At 43.1% G+C, this 22,014-nt stretch overlaps 1 protein-coding gene across 1 annotated transcript; it reads left to right on the top strand.

Moving 5' to 3' along the window:
- Positions 1-1,106: 1,106 nt before the first annotated feature.
- dhx35 (DEAH-box helicase 35) lies at positions 1,107-21,813 on the top strand. Its single transcript, XM_072696449.1, has 21 exons — positions 1,107-1,146; positions 3,560-3,687; positions 3,903-3,995; positions 5,138-5,215; positions 6,510-6,614; positions 7,100-7,161; positions 7,271-7,340; positions 7,803-7,862; positions 10,497-10,609; positions 10,875-10,971; positions 11,358-11,516; positions 15,103-15,313; positions 15,436-15,560; positions 16,783-16,837; positions 17,353-17,543; positions 17,879-17,956; positions 18,716-18,845; positions 19,340-19,421; positions 19,541-19,612; positions 19,814-19,925; positions 21,117-21,813. The coding sequence occupies exons 1-21, from the start codon at positions 1,107-1,109 to the stop codon at positions 21,153-21,155; spliced, it is 2,100 nt and encodes a 699-aa protein (XP_072552550.1). The 3' UTR covers positions 21,156-21,813.
- Positions 21,814-22,014: the final 201 nt, after the last annotated feature.

Raw genomic sequence — 22,014 nt, forward strand, 5'->3', positions numbered from 1 at the left:
AGAACTGGGCTCAGAACTGGGCTCAGAACTGGCTCAGAACTGGCTCAGTGTAATATAGAGATTTTATGAAGTGTTTGAATGGTTAAATGTGTTGGAACAGAACTCACTCGTTAAATGAGCCAACAGCTCACAGACGTTTCCAGACTGTCGTGTATACGTCACTTTAGGGACTTCATGAGTTAAAGTGAGGGACAGAGTGCTGTCCTTGCCTTTTAAAGGGTCTGTGATGTTAAGTATGAGCAAATATAAAAAACAGGTTTCTAGGTACAGCCACACAGTAAAGATAAAGATACAGTTGGATTATTTGATATATCTTGTTCTGTTTTTTTTTTATGTGAACTAAAAACAAATGTATTAAAAAATATATTTAATATAATAAAACTAATTGACCAATTTAAGAAATTTCAGAATTAATATTGTTAATATTAACAAAAATATAATATTATAAAATATTTTAATATACATAAATATTTATTTATTTATTTATTACTTATTATTTATTTATTTGATCATTCTCTATATTTATTTATAAATACATAATATATAATATTTATAGACCAGCAGGGAATGCTAAATTGATAAAACCCCGGCTGGACAAAATAGACTAGGGGTTGACCACTTTTATTTTGCAAAAATATATAATATATATCTTTATGTCTATAAATACATAATATATAATATATATCTTTATGTCTTTATTTATAAATACATTATATAGATATATATTTCATTATATAAATATTTTTTGTTTTTTAAAAATGTAATGTAATTTTTTTAAGTAAAGTAAAAGTGACAAAAATGGGGTTGACCACTTTTACTTTGGAAAATAAATCAAAATAACTATATATATATATAAAGATATATAAAATAAAATATATAATATAATATATATATATATATATATATATATATATATATATATATATATATATAATATATATATATATATATATATATATATTAAAAGTAGTGCATGTAATCCCCTTGTTGTCCAGCAGGGGTTTTATCTGTTCAGCGTTGTTAATGGCGGATGTGGTGAGGGGCTCAGTGGCGCCCTCTGCTGCTCACCAAAGTTTTTAGGGAAATAAATGACGTAGTCTTGTAAGATGGCGGCCCCCCACTCCACGATGCGGTTCTGGAAGCCCGGTAAGAGCTTTTCTCACCTCTCTCTCCGAACCGCGCTGTGCTCCAGCTCAGAGAGGGTGTGTGTTAGAGAGGGTGTGTGAACAGGAGGCTGAGTGTGTGTGTGTGTGTGTGTGTGTGTGTGTGTGTGTGTGTGTGTGTGTGTGTAGCTCTGTGTCTCTGTCCCACCGCAGCTCTGCTGCTGCTGCTGCACCGACCCACACCGAGCGGCTCAGACTCCCCCTGCCCTGCAGCCTCTCTCCCTCTACAGGGCTTCAGAGACCCGGTTCGGACCCGGTTTGCGTCCCAGCAGCTTCACAGAGCAGGACGTCCCAGCTTAGCCGGGTCCAAACTGTGGGTGATGCAGTAGAAGGGTCACGTTTGTCGTTCGGAACCGGCTTGAAGTTCTCTGGATCACTAAGATGGATCTTCTGCTCTCCCCTTATAATGAATGCACTCAGCTACTGTGTAGAGAAGAAGTACTGCCATTAGAATAGGACCCCTACTGGCACCATAGTGCCTAATAATGCCAGGCGTGGGCTAGTAGAGGGGTGTAATGCCCCCCAGCAGTGGAGGAGCTGTGTTCTCTGGGATGATGATGATGATGATGATGATGGTGGTGGAGCTTCATCCAGTACTGAGGTTTGAGGATCATCCAGCATCCTGACCTCACTAATGAACGCTCTTGTTGCTGAATGCAATCAAATCCTCACAGCAATGCTCCTCCTGTGTGAGTGAGTGTGTGAGTGAGTGTGTGAGTGAGTGAGTGTGTGAGTGAGTGTGTGAGTGAGTGAGTGAGTGTGTGAGTGAGTGTGTGAGTGAGTGTGTGAGTGAGTGTGTGAGTGAGTGTGTGAGTGAGTGTGTGAGTGAGTGTGTGAGTGAGTGTGTGAGTGAGTGTGTGAGTGAGTGTGTGAGTGAGTGTGAGTGAGTGAGTGTGAGTGAGTGTGTGAGTGAGTGTGAGTGAGTGTGAGTGAGTGTGAGTGAGTGAGTGTGAGTGAGTGTGAGTGAGTGAGTGAGTGAGTGAGTGTGAGTGAGTGAGTGTGAGTGAGTGAGTGTGAGTGAGTGAGTGTGAGTGAGTGAGTGTGAGTGTGAGTGAGTGTGAGTGAGTGTGAGTGTGAGTGAGTGTGAGTGAGTGTGAGTGTGAGTGTGAGTGAGTGTGAGTGAGTGTGAGTGAGTGAGTGTGAGTGAGTGAGTGTGAGTGAGTGAGTGAGTGTGAGTGAGTGAGTGAGTGTGAGTGAGTGAGTGAGTGAGTGAGTGAGTGTGAGTGAGAGTGAGAGTGAGTGTGAGTGAGTGAGTGTGAGTGAGTGTGAGTGAGTGAGTGTGAGTGAGTGAGTGTGAGTGAGTGTGAGTGAGTGTGAGTGAGTGAGTGAGTGAGTGAGTGAGTGTGAGTGAGTGAGTGTGAGTGAGTGAGTGTGAGTGAGTGAGTGTGAGTGAGTGAGTGTGAGTGTGAGTGAGTGTGAGTGAGTGAGTGTGAGTGAGTGAGTGTGAGTGAGTGAGTGAGTGTGAGTGAGTGAGTGAGTGTGAGTGAGAGTGAGTGTGAGTGAGTGAGAGTGAGTGAGTGTGAGTGAGTGAGTGAGTGTGAGTGAGAGTGAGTGTGAGTGAGTGAGAGTGAGTGAGTGTGAGTGAGTGAGTGAGTGTGTGTGTGAGTGTGTGTGTGAGTGTGTGTGTGAGTGTGTGTGTGAGTGAGTGTGTGTGAGTGTGAGTGAGTGTGAGTGAGTGAGTGTGAGTGAGTGAGTGTGAGTGAGTGTGAGTGTGAGTGAGTGAGTGTGAGTGTGAGTGAGTGTGAGTGAGTGAGTGTGAGTGAGTGAGTGTGAGTGAGTGTGAGTGTGAGTGAGAGTGAGTGTGAGTGAGAGTGAGTGTGAGTGTGAGTGAGTGAGAGTGAGTGTGTGTGAGTGAGTGAGTGAGTGTGTGTGTGAGTGTGTGTGTGAGTGTGTGTGTGAGTGTGTGTGTGAGTGAGTGTGTGTGAGTGTGAGTGAGTGTGAGTGAGTGAGTGTGAGTGAGTGTGAGTGTGAGTGAGTGAGTGTGAGTGTGAGTGAGTGTGAGTGAGTGAGTGTGAGTGAGTGTGAGTGAGTGAGTGTGAGTGAGTGTGAGTGAGTGTGAGAGTGAGTGTGAGTGAGAGTGAGTGTGAGTGAGAGTGAGTGTGAGTGAGAGTGAGTGTGAGTGAGAGTGAGTGTGAGTGAGTGTGAGTGAGTGAGTGAGTGTGAGTGAGTGAGTGAGTGTGAGTGAGAGTGAGTGTGAGTGAGTGAGAGTGAGTGAGTGTGAGTGAGTGAGTGAGTGTGAGTGAGAGTGAGTGTGAGTGAGTGAGAGTGAGTGAGTGTGAGTGAGTGAGTGAGTGAGTGTGAGTGTGTGTGTGAGTGTGTGTGTGAGTGTGTGTGTGAGTGTGTGTGTGAGTGAGTGTGTGTGTGTGAGAGAGACCTAACCTGAGGCTCCTCTGCAGGGTGTGAGGGGCCCGGTGTGTCCGAGGAGAGAGAGCTGGCCACAGAGCCCGGCGGGCCTGTGCTCATCTACAACCCCCACAGCACGCTGTCTGTGGAGAAACAGAGGCAGAAGCTGCCCGTCTTTAAGGTAAGCGCAGTGTCCTGACCCGGTTCTTCACCCTAACCTAATCTGAGTCCAGTAGAACAGCGCTGGGTTCTGAGGGAGATCCTTTGGATCCTTTATGGGGATAAAAGGGAGATTTGATTTGATGCTGAAAATGAGGCGAAGCGGCTCCAGGAGGAGGAGACCCAGGACGTAGGCGGCCTCTTCACTCGAACCCCTGTCCCTGCTTACGTCCACAGCACAGGAACAACATCCTCTACCTGGTGGAGAGCTTCCAGACGGTGGTGATCGTCGGAGAGACTGGCTGTGGGAAGAGCACTCAGATTCCTCAGGTAAAGCACAGCCCTCTGGTTTCGCTTCCAGGTGAATATGTGCAATTATAATAACACTCAAATTAACTGGAGTATTAATAATTCATAAATAATAATAATAATAATAATAATAATAATAATTCATTATAATAAGATGAGCATTATAAAATGAATAGTATTAGTATTATTAATAATAAAATAATATAAATATTAATATAAATAAGTAAATAACTAATTCATTATAATAAGAACATAATAAAATGTTAAAAAAGTAATAATAATTAACAAGAAGATGAAAAGAATGCTATTATTATTAATGCTACTACTACTAATAAAAATATATAAGTGCAGATGGAGAATAAAAGTACTTCTCATCTTAAATTAATTAATGAATATTATATTATTATAATGAATTATTCCTAATAATTCCTGTGAAATCGGAGTCTTATCCAGCCTAACATTGATCCTTTTATAGGTGAAATAGTGTTAATAATAATAATAATAATAATAGGAACAATAATAAATAACAACAACAACAACAACAATATTAATAATATAATTGCAGATGGAGAATAAAAGTACTTCTCCTCTTAAATTAATTAATTAATATTATCTATTTATTTCAGAAAATGCAAAATTACCATTAGTCCAGCAGAGACCACAGAAGGGGTCATAAAAGCACAGAGAATCCAGATTGAGAAGTCTTATCCTGTGAAATCGGAATCTAATCCAGTTTGAAATTGATCCTTTTATATGAGAAATAGTGTTTATTAATAATAATAATATTATTTATTATTATTATTATTATTAACAACAACAACAATAATAATGATAATAATGATACATAGTAATAATAATACAAATAAGAAACATGGAGAATAGGAGGACTATGCAGTGAGTGATGGTGGGGAAGACTAGGTGTTGTTATGGCAGCAGCGCTCTGTGAGTGATGTGCTTATTAGATGAAGGCGCTGCGCTGGAGTAAAATGTGCAGTTCTGCAATATTCAGACTTCTCTCTCCTGTAATGAGACGCGGTTTACTTTGAGCTCAAGTCTGCAGTGTCATGCTGTGTCTCATAGCCTCATAGTGTATACGTGTGTGTGTGTGTGTGTGTGTGTGTGTGTGTGTGTGTGTGTGTGTGTGTGTGTGTGTGTATCCACAGTATCTGCTGGAGGCTGGATGGGCTGCTGAAGGGAAGGTGATTGGTGTGACCCAGCCGAGGAGGGTGGCAGCTACCTCGGTGTGTACCCGCGTCCACATCATCACCCGAGTCCTTTATGCTGTTGTTACCATATACAGCGAAATCCAGTAGCACGCTCCTCAGCTCCGTCACAGCGTTCAGCCGCTTTTAGATTTGAGGACAGGAAGAAATGTACTGAACGCTCCAAACTGGGGTGCAAGGGGTCTGGCAAGGTGGGGTGGGGAGCACACTAGTACACTCTTCAAAATCAAGGAACTTGAAGGGTGTTTTGAGCGTTTGGGAGCTTTTTCAGAACCCTTTAAAGGTCTAAAAAGCCCTTGATGTAAAGGTTCAAACACTTCAGACATTTGTTATTAGACTTTTTGGAATCAAACGTAGCTCTTCTAAGGCACTCCTCAAAAAACCCTTTAAAGGACCTTTATTTTGAAGCGCGTAGGTAGACGACGTTACGCTCACCAAGCACCATCAGTAAGAAGGTGCAAGGTCTTGTACCCGTAAAAAAATAGTATTATTATTATTACTATTATTATTCATGAATAATATTAAATAATTAATTATAATAAGAACATAATGAAATGAATAGTAGTAGAAATATTATTAATGAATAATAATAATAAATCATTACTTATAATAAGAATATAATAAAATTAATAGTAGTAATTACTACTACTACTAATAATTAATAACAAGAAGATGAAAGGAATAAAATGAGTAGTAATAATAATAATAATAATAATAAAATATAAGTGCAGATGGAAAGAAAAGTACTAGTGAACTAGGGGCAGTGAGCACACACACACACCCAGAGCGGTGGGCAGCCAACCCCAGCGCCCGTGGAGCAGAGATAGGGTCAAGGGCCTTGTTCAAGGGCCCAACAGTGGCAGCTTGCCGAGCCCGGGCATGGAACCCACAACCCTGTTATCAATAGCCCGGAGCTTTAACCACCACTGCCCCAGAAGGAGAGCTGTCGTTTCACCACTGACCAGTACATCTTCTCATTCACACAGTTATCTGATCAGCAGCAGTGCAGTGCCCAAAACCCTGCAGACACTGGTGCATTCAGCACAACCGCCTCTAGAGTTACTGAGAATGGTGGAGTAAGGAAAACCCCGCTCTGTAGACTGAAACACCTCGTTGATGAGGAGGTCTAGAGGTCAGCTGAGAACGGTCAGTCTGGTAGGAGCTGACAGAAAGGCTACAGTAGCTCAGATATCCACTCTGGACAGTTAGGGAGAGCAGAATAGCACCTGAACCACACCACGTCCAGCCCTGAGGAGGATGAGCTACATGTAGTGAGTGATTTTGTGTGTGTGTGTGTGTGTGTTCGGTTTAGGTGGCCAACCGTGTAGCAGAAGAGCGTGGAGCACTGCTGGGGCATGAGGTTGGATACACCATCCGCTTTGATGACTGCTCGGATCCTCATGCGACTCGGATAAAGGTAGAAACACACACACTCTGCTTTCTACACTGACTACCCTGTGGGGGGGCGTGTGAGATCTTTAGAGAGCTCGGTTCCTCCAGGGTTCTCCTGGACACCCCCAGGCCAGTCCAGCCAGCACAGCGTGGAGGATGTGTTCACCTCCATCATCATCAGCAGCAGCAGCAGCAGCAGCAGCAGCAGCAGCTCACCTGATTTACCATCATTAAGCCCTGATTTACCACCAAACCAGGTGTTGATCTGAGGAGAACTCTAAATAATACTAGACTCCATGAGAGAGGAGAACTCTGGAGATGTTCTAATGATGAACACAGTGATGGAGAACCTCCACCACTTTCTGCAGGAGTGTTATTATTAGTGTTTATTCTGATATCAGTGATTTACTGAGCAGATCTGCAGCTTTACCTTCTAATGAAGGGGGCTAAAACTTTAGCACAGAGTCGGTTCTCCTGTCTTCAGTTTGGCCTGTGTTCTGTTATCTGCAGTTCCTCACAGATGGGATGTTGGTGAGGGAGATGATGGCGGACCCCCTGCTGAAGAAGTACAGGTTGGGCTCGTATGGAAGCACGTGACCAGAATCATATGCTGTAGTGTGTTTAGTGGATTATGGGATGTCCTTGAGCCGGTCTGTGTCTTTCTGTCTTTCTGTCCTGCAGTGTCCTCATGCTGGACGAGGCCCACGAGAGAACGCTCTACACTGACATTGCCATCGGCCTTCTTAAGAAGGTGACTGCACTGTCCCTCTCCCTCTGCCGCATTCAAAGGGCTCCTGTTGTTGGGATGTAAGGGCTAATCAGCACTAGGGTATAAGAAAAAAAAAAAAAAAAAAAAAAAATATATATATATATATACATACACACACGCTGTGTTGACAAAAGTATTGGGACACCTGCTCATTTATTAGTTCTTCTGGAATCAAGGGTATTAGGAAAAGCTGATCCTGCTTTTGTTGGAGTAACTATCTCTACTGTCCAGGGAGGAAGACCCTCTACTAGATCTTAGAGGAGGAGCATTGCTGTGAGGATTTGATTGCATTCAGAGATAAGAGTGTTCATTAGTGAGGTCAGGATGTTGGATGGTGATGATGGTGATGATGGTGGACCAGGATGATCCCTGATTTAGGGTACATTCTTAATAAGCTTCGCTCATTCTCTTATTCCTTCTGTCTCTCTCTTCTCTCTCTCTCAGATTCAGAGGAAGAGGAGAGATCTGCGGTTGATCGTGGCGTCTGCAACGCTGGATGCTAAGGTGTGTGTGTGTGTGTGTGTGTGTGTGTGTGTGTGTGTGTGTGTGTGTGTGTGTGTGTGTGTGTCTGTGTGTGTGTGTGTGTGTGTGTGTGTGTGTGTGTGTGTAAGGGGGAGTAAAGGACGATTGCAGATTGAGGGGGTATGCGAGGGGTGTTGCTTGCCACTTTATTAGAAACACCTACAGTGTGCTTCCACTCGCTGGCCACTTAATTAGAAACGCCTACCGTGGGCTTCTACTCGCTGGCCACTTTATTAGAAACGCCTACCTTGTGCTTCCACTCGCTGGCCACTTTATTAGAAACGCCTACCTTGTGCTTCCACTCGCTGGCCACTTTATTCGAAACGCCTACCGTGGGCTTCTACTCGCTGGCCACTTTATTAGAAACACCTACAGTGTGCTTCCACTCGCTGGCCACTTAATTAGAAACGCCTACCGTGGGCTTCTACTCGCTGGCCACTTTATTAGAAACGCCTACCTTGTGCTTCCACTCGCTGGCCACTTTATTAGAAACGCCTACCTTGTGCTTCCACTCGCTGGCCACTTTATTAGAAACGCCTACCTTGTGCTTCCACTCGCTGGCCACTTTATTCGAAACGCCTACCGTGGGCTTCTACTCGCTGGCCACTTTATTAGAAACACCTACAGTGTGCTTCCACTCGCTGGCCACTTAATTAGAAACGCCTACCGTGGGCTTCTACTCGCTGGCCACTTTATTAGAAACGCCTACCTTGTGCTTCCACTCGCTGGCCACTTTATTCGAAACGCCTACCGTGGGCTTCTACTCGCTGGCCACTTTATTAGAAACGCCTACCGTGGGCTTCTACTCGCTGGCCACTTTATTAGAAACGCCTACCGTGGGCTTCTACTCGCTGGCCACTTTATTAGAAACGCCTACCGTGGGCTTCCACTCGCTGGCCACTTTATTAGAAACGCCTACCGTGGGCTTCCACTCGCTGGCCACTTTATTAGAAACGCCTACCGTGGGCTTCCACTCGCTGGCCACTTTATTAGAAACGCCTACCGTGGGCTTCCACTCGCTGGCCACTTTATTAGAAACGCCTACCGTGGGCTTCCACTCGCTGGCCACTTTATTAGAAATGCCTACCGTGGGCTTCCACTCGCTGGCCACTTTATTAGAAACGCCTACCGTGGGCTTCCACTCGCTGGCCACTTTATTAGAAACGCCTACCTTGTGCTTCCACTCGCTGGCCACTTTATTAGAAACGCCTACCGTGGGCTTCTATACGCTTCTACTCGATTCAGAGGAAGAGGAGAGATCTGCGGTTGATTGTGGTGTCTGCAACGCTGGATGCTAAGGTAATTCTGTGTGTGTGTGTGTGTGTGTGTGTGTGTGTGTGTGTGTGTGTGTGTGTGTGTGTGTGAGAGAGAGGGGGGGGGGGGGGAGTAGAGGACGAGTGCAGAATGAGGGGGTGTGAGATTAGGAGAGGTGAGTGTGGAGAGAAAGGGCAGTCTTTGAAGGTTTCCTCCAGAGCAGAGTCATTGTGAGCATTAGCCTCAGAAAAGCTGGAAAACTGCACGGGCCGCACTTTCCCCCACACCTGCATCAGCACTTTCCCCTTTGGACCGAACCGCTGGCTCCCAGCTTCAGTATCAACCTTTACTCTCAAACAGTTCACATCGTTAACCCCCTGGAGTCTGCAGACAGCGCAGAAACACGGATCCGCCCTTCCCTGAATCTGTAGACTCCGCCCATTCCATTGAATCTCATTACCTGATTGGGTGTGACTCACATCTGGAGTTACGAGGCTGTAAAGTCATGTCAAGATACTCATCTCTGCCTCTTACTGTGTCTATGATGTTCTGCTTCCACTCGCTGGCCACTTTATTAGAAACGCCTACTCCTGTGCTTCCACTCGCTGGCCAATTTATTAGAAACGCCTAGAGTGTGCTTCCAGTCCCTGGCCACTTTATTAGAAACACCTACTCCTGTGCTTCCACTCGCTGGCCACTTTATTAGAAACGCCTACTTCTGTGCTTCCACTCGCTGGCCACTTTATTAGAAACGCCTACTCCTATGCTTCCAGTCCCTGGCCACTTTATTAGAAACACCTATTCTTGTGCTTCCACTTCCTGGCCACTTTATTAGAAACGCCTACTCCTATGCTTCCACTCACTGGCCACTTTATTAGAAACGCCTAGAGTGTGCTTCCACTCACTGGCCACTTTATTAGAAACGCCTACTCCTGTGCTTCCAGTCCCTGGCCACTTTATTAGAAACACCTATTCTTGTGCTTCCACTCCCTGGCCACTTTATTAGAAACGCCTACTCCTATGCTTCCACTCGCTGGCCACTTTATTAGAAACGCCTAGAGTGTGCTTCCACTCACTGGCCACTTTATTAGAAACGCCTACTCCTGTGCTTCCACTCACTGGCCACTTTATTAGAAATGCCTAGAGTGTGCTTCCACTCGCTGGCCACTTTATTAGAAACGCCTAGAGTGTGCTTCCACTCACTGGCCACTTTATTAGAAACGCCTACTCCTGTGCTTCCACTCACTGGCCACTTTATTAGAAATGCCTAGAGTGTGCTTCCACTTGCGGGTCACTGGTGTTCAGGGGTGTGTGAGCGTGTTGCTGTTGAGGGGTTTAATATGTTGGTTTTATTTATTATAGAAATTTCAAGACTTTTTCAACCTGAATGAATCTGGAGACCCCAGCAAAGACACCTGTGGGATTCTGACCGTGGAGGGCCGGACTTTCCCTGTGGACGTTTTCTACACTGTCAGGTGACTTTTTGCAGATGACCTGATCGTCCATAAACTTTCAGAACTGATACTGGAAGATTTTCAGCGTCTATTCAAAAGTTTGGAATCAGTATTAGACATTAATAACATACAACATGTCGCTAATTAATATGATCTGTCTTTTGTTTGATGTTTCAAATGCAGTGTTTAGCGATCAGAAAGCAGTTATTAATTTTCTGTAATTATGTATCGTTATGTGGGTGCTTATATCCGACGCTGAATTAAGACCTTGTGTTTGTGTCTACAGTCCGGTGCCAGACTACGTGAAGGCAACTGTTGAAACTGTGCTGAAGATTCATGATGCTGAGGAGGATGGAGATGTGCTGGCATTTCTCACTGGACAGGTCAGACACTGGCCACTTTATTAGAAACCCCTACCTTGTACTTCCCCTCGCTGGCCACTTTATTAGAAACGCCTACCTTGTGCTTCAACTGGCTGGCCACTTTATTAGAAACACCCATCGTGGGTTTCCACTTGCTGGCCACTTTATTAGAAACGCCTACTGTGGGCTTCCCCTTGCTGGCCACTTTATTAGAAACACCCATCGTGGGTTTCCACTTGCTGGCCACTTTATTAGAAACACCTACCACCTTGTGCTTCCACTCGCTGGCCACTTTATTAGAAACGCCTGTTGTGGGCTTCCACTCGCTGGCCACTTTATTAGAAACTCCCTTTACTTAAACGGTGACGTCTGTGTGTGTCTGTGTGTGTGTGTGCACCTCTCCACAGGAGGAGGTAGAGAAGGTGGTGTCGATGCTCCAGGATCAGGCTCGTACTCTGTCCCGCTATGGAATTAAAAAGCACCTGCGTGTTCTGCCCATGTACGCCGGACTGCCCTACACTGAGCAGATGAAGGTGTTTGAGAGGCTGCCCCCTACTGTTCGAAAGGTGAATTTCCTTCCAGTTTTGCATTGTTGGAGAGAAAAGCTTTCATTTATTAAATAAATGAGTGTGTTTCATATGAATTTCCAGTGATTTGAGTGTATATACTGATCTGAGGGTGTTTCCTGTAAGTCATGAGGTGCATCAGGAACAGTTTATTATAGACTGATTCTTCATATTTTGATGATCGTTCTTTAATGCATCATTCTTTGCTGCTTGCATTGATCCCCACTGATTATGGAGAGTATGACTGAATTATGAGAGAGTTCATAATTGGAACGATATCTATTTTTATTTAGTGTTCAAGCTCCACCTAGTGAGACACAAAGGAATTGCATAGGGGTGAGCAGCTAGGTAGAAAAATTTTAATGACTAAATATTACAGTGAGTCCAAGAAGTATTTGATCCCTTGCTGATTTTCTTCGTTGGCCCACTAATAAAGACATGATCATTCTATACTTTTAATGGTAGATGTATTCTTACATGGAGAGACAGAATATTAAAAAGAAAATCCAGAAAATAAATCTAAGGAATATATATTAATTGATTTGTATTTCATGGAGTGAAATAAGTATTTGATCCCTTAGTATTCATTAGCAGTTCTGGCTTTTACAGACCAGTTAGACACTCCCAATCAACTTGTTACCTGACCTGAAGCCACCTGTTCTCACTAATCACTTGTGTGAAAAACACCTGTCCACAGAATCAGACAGATCACACAGATTTCAAGTCTCCAACATGGGTAAAACCAAAGAGCTGTCACAGGACCTCAGAGTCAGAATTGTTGACCTTCACAAAGCTGGAATGGGCTACAAAAAGATTAGTAAGGTGTTGGATGTGAAAGTAACAACTATTGGTGCAATTATCAGAAAGTTTAAAGAGTATAACATTACAATCAACAGACCTCGGCCCGGTGCTCCAAAGAAGATTTCGCCTCGTGGGGTGGCAATGATGCTGAGAACAGTCAGAAATCGTCCTGCAACCACTCGGCAGGAGTTAGCAAATGACCTGAAGGCAGCTGGGACCACAGTTTGCAAGGAAACAATTGGCAACACTTTGCGCAACAATGGATTCACATCCTGCAGTGCCCGAAAGGTACCCCTGCTGAAGAGAGCACATGTGGAGGCGCGCCTCAAGTATGCCAATGATCATTTGAAAGATGAACCAAGTTATTGGGAGAAGGTTTTGTGGTCAGACGAGACCAAAATTGAACTTTTTGGCCTCAACTCCACCCGCCATGTGTGGAGGAAGAAAAATGCTGCCTATGACCCCAAGAACACTGTGCCCACCGTCAAGCATGGAGGTGGAAGCATAATGTTTTGGGGGTGTTTCTCTGCCAAGGGTACAGGGCTACTTCACCGCATCACTGGGAAGATGGATGGAGCCATGTACCGCACAATCCTGAGGGACAACCTCCTCCCCTCTGCCAGGGATCTGAAAATGGGCCGTGGTTGGGTCTTCCAACATGATAACGACCCTAAACATACAGCAAAGGCAACAAAGGATTGGCTCAAGAAAAATCACATTAAGGTCATGGAGTGGCCCAGCCAGTCGCCAGACCTCAATCCGATCGAAAATCTATGGAGGGAGCTGAAGGTCAGAGTTGCCAAGCGACAGCCCACCAACCTTCATGATTTAGAGAGGATCTGCAAAGAAGAGTGGGCCAAAATTCCCCCTGGTGTGTGTGCTAAACTTGTGGTTAACTACAACAAACGTCTCACCGCTGTGCTTGCAAACAAAGGCTTTGCCACTAAGTATTGAGTGTGTTTGGCAAGAGGGATCAAATACTTATTTTCCTCATTGAAATACAAATTAATTAAAATATATTCTTTAAAATTATATTCTGGATTTTTGTCTTGATATTCTGTCTCTCCATGTTAGAATATATCTACCATTAAAAGTGCAGAAGGATAGTGTCTTTATTAGTGGGCAAACAAAGAAAATCAGCAAGGGATCAAATACTTCTTGGACTCACTGTATATACACGCACTGCCCAAAAAACAAATAAAGGGAACACTCAAATAACACATCCTAGATCTGAATAAATGAAATATTCTCATTGAATACTTTGTTCTGTACAAAGTGAAATGTGTTGACAACAAAATCACACAAAAATCATCAATGGAAATCAAATTTATTAACGAATGGAGGCCTGGATTTGGAGTCACACACAAAATTGGAAAAACACACTACAGGCTGATCCAACGTTGATGTAAGGTCCTTAAAACAAGTCAAAATGAGGCTCAGTATTGTGTGAGGCCTCCACGTGCCTGTATGACCTCCCTACAACGCCTGGGCATGCTCCTGATGAGGTGGCGGATGGTCTCCTGAGGGATCTCCTCCCAGACCTGGACTAAAGCATCCGCCAACACCTGGACAGTCTGTGGTGCAACGTGACGTTGGTGGATGGAGCGAGACATGATGTCCCAGATGTGCTCAATCGGATTCGGGTCTGGGGAACGGGCGGGCCAGTCCATAGCTTCAATGCCTTCATCTTGCAGGAACTGCTGACACACTCCAGCCACATGAGGTCTAGCATTGTCCTGCATTAGGAGGAACCCAGGGCCAACCACACCAGCATATGGTCTCACAAGGGGTCTGAGGATCTCATCTCGGTACCTAATGGCAGTCAGGCTACCTCTGGCGAGCACATGGAGGGCACATGGTCCTGCTGCTGGGTTGTTGCCCTCCTACGGCCTCCTCCACATCTCCTGGTGTACTGACAGACACAGCAAGCTTTCTTTCCACAGCTCGCATTGATGTGCCATCCTGGATGAGCTGCACTACCTGAGCCACTTGTGTGGGTTGTAGAGTCCATCTCATGCTACCACGAGTGTGAAAGCACCACCAACATTCAAAAGTGATCAAAACATCAGCCAGAAAGCATAGGTACTGAGAAGTGGTCTGTGGTCCCCACCTGCAGAACCACACCTTTATTGAGTGTGTCTTGCTAATTGCCAATAATTTCCACCTGTTGTCTATTCCATTTGCACAACAGCATGTGAAATTGATTGTCAAACAGTGTTGCTTCCTAAGTGGACAGTTTGATTTCACAGAGGTTTGATGTACTTGAGTTATATTGTGTTGTTTAAGTGTTCCCTTTATTTTTTTGAGATATATATATATATATATATATATAGAGAGATTCACTGTTCTCTGTAAACATGGACTAAGGATGTATGGATATAATTCAAGTTTAAATATTTACAAGAAGAAAAATATTATTAATATGAATAATAGTTTATTATTATTATTATTAGTTTATTTGTTTATTTGGCCACTTTATTAGAAACGCCTACCTTGTGCTTCCACTCACTGGCCACTTTATTAGAAATGCTGCCCCCTACTGAGTGAAGGCGTCAGTAATCTCGTGTGTGTGTGTGTGTGTGTGTGTGTGTGTGTGTGTGTGTGTGTGTATAAATATAAATATAGGACTATTGGAGATTACTGGACACCTCCACTCACTTTGAGGAGAGTGTGTGGTGATTTAGGCATGCAGTTAGCACCATGCTAATTGGTGTACATAAGCTTGCATGTAACCTGATCCCACTACTCCTGTATCAGTAAACCAGTGTGTGTCTCTGGTCCCCAGGTGGTGGTGGCTACTAACATTGCTGAAACCTCCATCACCATAAATGGCATCGTGTTTGTGATAGACTGTGCGTTTGTGAAGCTCCGAGCGTACAACCCTCGCACTGCCATCGAGTCCCTGGTGGTCACCCCAATCTCGAAAGCCTCGGCCGCTCAGCGGGCGGGCAGGGCCGGACGGAACAGGCCTGGGAAGTGCTTCAGACTTTACACAGGTATGGTCCACTGAGCAGTTTATTTTGCAGGTCTGTTCATGGCATGCTCTTGGGCTCCCCCTACAGTCAGATGGTGTCAGGCTTTGAGTCCCCACTAAAGGACGTGTTTGCTCTCCCCCCAGAGGAGGACTTTGAGAAGCTTCCAGAGTCCACTGTTCCTGAAATGCAGCGCAGTAACCTGGCCCCGGTCATCCTCCAGCTAAAGGCGCTGGGTATCGACAACGTTCTCCGCTTCAGCTTCCTGTCTGTGAGTGTTAATTACTTTGTTACACTTCATTCTGGATATTAATGTTATTAGAGCTTCATACTGGATATTAATGTTATTAGAGTTTCATACTGGATATTAATGTTATTAGAGCTTCATTCTGGATATTAATGTTATTAGAACTTCATTCTGGATATTAATGCTATTAGAGCTTCACACTGGATATTAATGTTATTAGAGCTTCACACTGGATATTAATGTTATTAGACCTTCATTCTGGATATTAATGTTATTAGAGCTTCACACTGGATATTAATGTTATTAGAGCTTCACACTGGATATTAATGTTATTAGAGCTTCACACTGGATATTAATGTTATTAGAGCTTCACACTGGATATTAATGTTATTAGAGCTTCACACTGGATATTAATGTTATTAGAGCTTCACACTGGATATTAATGTTATTAGAACTTCATTCTGGATATTAATGTTATTAGAGCTTCACACTGGATATTAATGTTATTAGAGATTCACACTGAATATTAATGTTATTAGAGCTTCACACTGGATATTAATGTTATTAGAGCTTCACACTGAATATTAATGTTATTAGAACTTCATTCTGGATATTAATGTTATTGGAGCTTCATACTAGATATTTACTCCCCCCCCCCCCCCCCCTTTCATTCTGGAAGTTTTTTTTTTCCCCAAAACTTCATAATGGACATTATGAAGTTCTATTATATTTTATTCAAATGACTTTAATACCTGAAAATGAAGATCATGTTGAACAGGATTTGTTTTTGTTTTTTTAACTTTCTGACTATTATATTCAGAACTGGATATTCAGTGTGGAGTAATGAGTTTACTTTCACACTGGAAGTTGTTAATTTACTCCGGATGTTAATGTTATTAACCTCAGTCATTCTAGGTATTCATTTTATTTCAGGTTATTTCTGGATATTCATTTTTTGTTGTTTAATAACCAGCATGTCCAATAAATCAATACTGAGTAATATTTCATTTAATGTTGTTATAACTTCATTCTTGATGTTCTACAGTTTCTCAGTCATTTTACAATCATTTTCTGTTCATCATTCTGGACTGTAATGTTTTAATACTGATTATCGAGCTGATTATTGAAGTATTGTGTTGTAAAGTTGAGTAACAGCATCACGGTAGAATCATTATACCTCAAGTCTCAGGAGCTCAGAAACCTTTGGAAGATTTTCTCATGTAGTGTGTTGTGTTGTGTGTTTCAGCCGCCGCCGGCTCAGTCCATGGTGCAGGCCCTGGAGCTCCTGTATGCTCTTGGTGGTAAGATGGGGCTACTCTCTTGTTGCTGTTGTTGTCTGACTGCAAGACCTGAACTAGTATAACCTGAGGTAGGAGATCAGTCTAATATAACAGAGGGGTGATCAGATAGATACAGAATTGGCCAGAAGTTTGTGGACATCTACTTCTCCAGTGTTTCTGCTCAAATCAAGGATATTAATAGAGTACAAGCTGCAGTAACAGCTTATACTCTTCAGGAAAGGCTTTACACTAGACGTTAGTGGGTTTTCCCTCCATCAAATGTTTTGCGAACTTTACAAATGTGGAGAAAAAAAGAATGAAAAGTCCAAAATTGTGCAAAAGACAAAGTGGAAAAGTCCAAATATTACTAAAGCCAAAATGTAATGTGTTTTTTTTTATTTTTTTTTTTTATTTAAAAGATTTTTAAAAGAAGTTTAAATAATTGAGACTAATCAAAAATAAATCAAATAATGAATGCATACATTTAATTATTATTAAACCAAAGATGACCTTTTAGATGTGCTTTTCCTGTGCAGGTTTGGATCAGTTCGGGCGCCTGACTGAGCCCATGGGTATCCGCATGGCTGAATTCCCCCTCAGCCCGATGTTCGCAAAGATGCTGCTGGAGTCTGGCAACTTCGGCTGCTCCAAGGAGATTGTTACCATAGCAGCCATGATGCAGATCCAGAACATCTTTGTTTTTCCATCGGATCAGAAGAAAGCGGCCGTGAGTCTCTTTTAGTTTCTATTCCAGCTGTTGTTGTTGTTGTTGTTGTTGTTGTTCTGGGCGTTTAGCCTTATTCTCGTATTCTCTCCTGAACTGCATTTGTGAGATCTATAGTTTTTCATTCCTATATATAATCAATTAAAATGTACGCATGCTTTTAGCTATATAACACTGTGTAGTGATTGTTCTACACTTAAACAGTCCGTCAGCCCCAAACCCGGGTTCTAAAAGAATTTCCAGTAAATGTGTAATTTGTCACGAACGAGAGCTTAAAGCAACATTTCTGACCTGCCTGGATTTTCTTTTGTGATCTGTCCTGTCCTGTGAAACGTCAGGCTCGTGAGCACAGGAAGTTTGCAGTGGCTGAAGGAGATCACCTGACCATGCTGAACGTTTACGAGGCTTTTGTGAAGGTAACTGTTAGGACTTGGTTAGGAGGGGGAGGAGCTCACTCCAACAATTATAAAACAGAATAACAACAATGATGTAACAATTAAATACATTAATTAATTACCGTAAATAACACTAGGAACATTTATATTTATATGTAAATATTATTATATATATTATTATATTATATATTTATATTACTATATATTTTTACGGCAAGCCAAACAGGAAATATGTATTGAACACTCAACAACCCTGCTAACATTTACATTTACAGCATTTAGCAGACGCTCTTATCCAGAGAGACTTACAAAGTGCTTTGCTATTTACCCAAGAAAAGCCTTAGCTAGTTAGAATAGGCTAATAATTCAAAAGATACCTCTAAGCTTAGACATTACTAAACACAAGACAATAAGGCGACCATAGAACTATTCGTCCAAGTCCTCTCTGAAGAGGTGGGTCTTCAGTCTGCTTTTGTTAGGGGGTTGGGGATGATGAGGTCTGATCTCTTGTCGTTGAATGTAATCAATCAAATCCTCACAGCAATGCTCCTCTAAAATCTAGTAGTAAAATCTTCTTCTCTGGACAGTAGAGACAGTTACTCCAACAGAAGCAGGATCAGCTCTTTTTAATACCCTTGATTTCAGAAGAAACAATGAATGAGGTGGTGTCCCAATACTTTTGTCCGTATTGTATCATAGCCTACTGTTTATACAGTGTTATGCCATCTCTAGTTTCTTCATGTGTCCTGATGAGCGAATGTGTTGCTTTCTTTCCTGCAGCATCAGAAGAGTTCTCAGTGGTGTCAGGAACATTTCCTCAACTATAAGGGGCTGGTCCGCGCCATGACAGTCCGAGAGCAGCTGCGCCGCCTGCTGAACAAGTTTAAGGTGCCTCGAACGTCCAGCGAAGGTCAGATGTTCATGTAGTTTCCTTCTAACTGTTTTTTTAGTGTGAGGTTGTTGAAGGGGGGGGGGGGGGGGGTCATGTGATTTAAAGCGATCTGAAGTAATGTAATTTGAAGTTGATGGTTTCCCTCATTATCCTAAATGTAGCCGATCAGCCAAGACCTGTTTGGTGTCTAATGGGCAGTTGAGGCTAATGCAGCTGACTGATGGAAGCCCGTACTACACCAGGCTGCTCTAAAGCTGGTGAAAATTCACTGTTTTGCTAAAAACCATAAAAACAGCCCATGTTAATAGAGAAGAGTGAGTCATACTGTCTCCTAAAACCACAAAATCAAGTCTATGGGGTTTATGGTCTATGTGGGGATATGCTAAAAGGAGCCAAACGCCAACCGTACCTCGGCTGATTGGGAACTGTGTAAGTGTGAAGGCTACTGATGACCTCCTGCAACATTGATCCTGGAGCTTTATGATGCATCTCTTTCTTGGTTTCTTCCTCAGGTGACCCGGATGTAATTCTCAGGTGTATTGTGTCAGGATTCTTTGCTAATGCAGCCCGTCTGCACCACTCTGGCTCATACAGGTGTGACAATGCACATTCTCACCATGACCTGTTCTTTAAACATGAAATTCTCACACAATGTAAAGGACATAAATATTTGGACGTGGCAGGGCCGATATAATGTGTTCTCGTATTCGCAGAACTTTGCGGGATGACCGGGAGCTCCACATCCATCCTAACTCTGTGCTTTATGGAGAAAAGCCCCCGAAATGGTACGGAAACCTAAACCCATAACACATTCAGGGAAACTTGGTGAAGCTTCAAAGCTTCTGATCCTGGTTCTGGAGGAAAAGTCCAGCCCAGCGGGATAAAATCTTAAACTTCCAATAACCAGCACGCGCCTGTCTGTTCAGTTATATATGCCTGCATGAAGTCATAGAAGTGTTCATTTTTTCATACCATGTGTTTTTCAGGGTGGTCTTCAATGAGGTGGTTCAAACCTCCAAGTATTTCATGCGGGACGTGACTGCGGTGGAATCAGCCTGGCTGGTGGAATTGGCACCTCATTTTTATAAGCAGGCCAAGGTAGGAGGACACTAGGCCGCCGACACTGGCCGACTGAGTACACTAGCTGGCTAAGTACACTAAGCCTCCGACACTAGCCGGCTGAGTACACTAGCCCGGCTGAGTACACTAGCCCGGCTGAGTACACTAGCCCGGCTGAGTACACTAGCTGGCTAAGTACACTAAGCCTCCGACACTAGCCCGGCTGAGTACACTAGCCCGGCTGAGTACACTAGCCCGGCTGAGTACACTAGCTGGCTGAGTACACTAGCTGGCTGAGTACACTAGGCTGCCGACATTAGGCAGCTGAGTACACTAGCCCACTGAGAGCCTTAAAAGCTTCTGCAGAGTCATGGATCTGTCTGTGAACCATCTTCTTGTTTGTTTTCAATTGCAAAGGCAGACCCAGCAAGCATGAGCTCTGACTGTACTCTCAGCTTTGCTGTATTTTAGATATTTTTATGATATTCTATTGTCATTATACTAAAACATGGTTGTACAGTACAGCTGTTGTACAGTACAGCTGAAGCACTGTTCGGCTAAGTCTCCGATGCAGAACAGGACATGATGCGATCTGAGACATTTTACTAACACAGCAATCTCCACAGTCTTCAACCACACTAAAACTTGAGTCATGGAGTCACTTAAGTCACTTTTATCACAGACGAGTGTCAGCTAGAGTCTCTATACAAATGTGTGCATTAAGGCCTGGGTGAGGTTAAGGTCCGAACTAAGTTACTATACTAACAGTAAAATGGAGTAAATATGTAGAGCAGGGATGGATGTGCTAAAGTTCGGGGGTTCAGGGGTGTGCACTAAGGTGGACCAGTCTGGTGCTGTAAGCGAGGTGTGCAGTGCAGTATTGAGTACAGCACCTAGTGCTCAGGTAAAGGGAATAGTACACAGCCTATGTCCAGAGAGGGAGTGTCCCCAGAAGAAAAAATATAGAAAAAAACATGTTAAATAATCTAATAATGAAGAAACCCTTTACTTTCTGCTGAATGATTTAAGGTGTTTGACTTCACACTTTATTATTATTATTATATTATAGACATTTTATGTGAAGTGGGACTGAAAATACTTGGGAAAATAGGGAAAACTGAGTTATTGGAAATAGTAAATACCCACCCCTGGAGTGGAGGAACCCTCCTATCTCCTACCTGTTTCTATTTGTGACTGTGTCTGACTGTCTCCCACTGTCTCCCTCCACAGCATGGCTCTCTGGGCAGCAAACGGACGAAAGTCTTCTGAGCATCCTCCTCCACACTGCCCCCTAGTGGCATTAGCCATCATCACAACTGGCCGGTGAACTGATGATCCTAGAACACTTGAGCACACAAACACACTCACACTTCTACACAGACAGTGGCGGTTTTTGAGGCAGCAGGGCAGACTCGTTTTTTTCTGTCTCCTCGTCGTACTTTGTACATAGTTGTATTATATATATTTATTTCTTCATATTCAAATTAGTACCTCCACCAGCACATGAGCATAAACAGAGCAGGCTTCTGTCCTCAGAACTGGAGGTCATTAAGGGGTCAGAAGCTTAGTTGTTTTGTTTTTGTACCGCTTGGTTTTGTGTTTTGCATGGCTTCTCGTAACCGAGCGAGGAGAACCGAGAGGAGAGTCGTAGTTTGCTTAAAGCAATGGTTTGTCGAGAAATCCAGCGTGCACAGTTTGATACTTAGCCCAGGTGTGGTTGATCCACCAAGACATGTCGAGGGTCTCAAGTTTGCTTCCTAGGTTTTGTGCTGGAGATATGAGGCTGATGTAGCTAACAAGCACTAGAAGTCAATGGTCACCCAAATTGTTTTTGTAAGTACACACGTACTTTGTACACACGTGTATTAACACTTATACACTATACATTATATATAGCAAGTGAAATCCACTTTAAATAATTTTTATGTTGTGCTATTATAAGATTATATTAAGAATAGTATATAATAATACACGATAATAATTATTATATTAGAACTTTTTTCTAACTGATTTTTACTTGTAAATGTTGATGTTGATTATTTCTTAAGAAATTCTTATTCCTTGCATTAAGAAAACAAATCTGGCAATAGAATAAAACCCTTTCAGCAGATAAAATAACTACAAATGA

The sequence above is a fragment of the Salminus brasiliensis genome, chromosome 14 (genome assembly GCF_030463535.1).
Source record: "Salminus brasiliensis chromosome 14, fSalBra1.hap2, whole genome shotgun sequence".
Classification (NCBI taxonomy): domain Eukaryota; kingdom Metazoa; phylum Chordata; class Actinopteri; order Characiformes; family Bryconidae; genus Salminus; species Salminus brasiliensis.

Bases quoted from the DNA above. Each gene is read 5' to 3' on its own strand.
- dhx35 (XM_072696449.1), top strand. From the start codon at position 1,107: ATGGCGGCCCCCCACTCCACGATGCGGTTCTGGAAGCCCG. The intron at 15,561-16,782 runs GTGAGTGTTAAT...TGTGTGTTTCAG, and splicing joins TCCGCTTCAGCTTCCTGTCT to CCGCCGCCGGCTCAGTCCAT. The intron at 17,957-18,715 runs GTAACTGTTAGG...TCTTTCCTGCAG, and splicing joins TTTACGAGGCTTTTGTGAAG to CATCAGAAGAGTTCTCAGTG.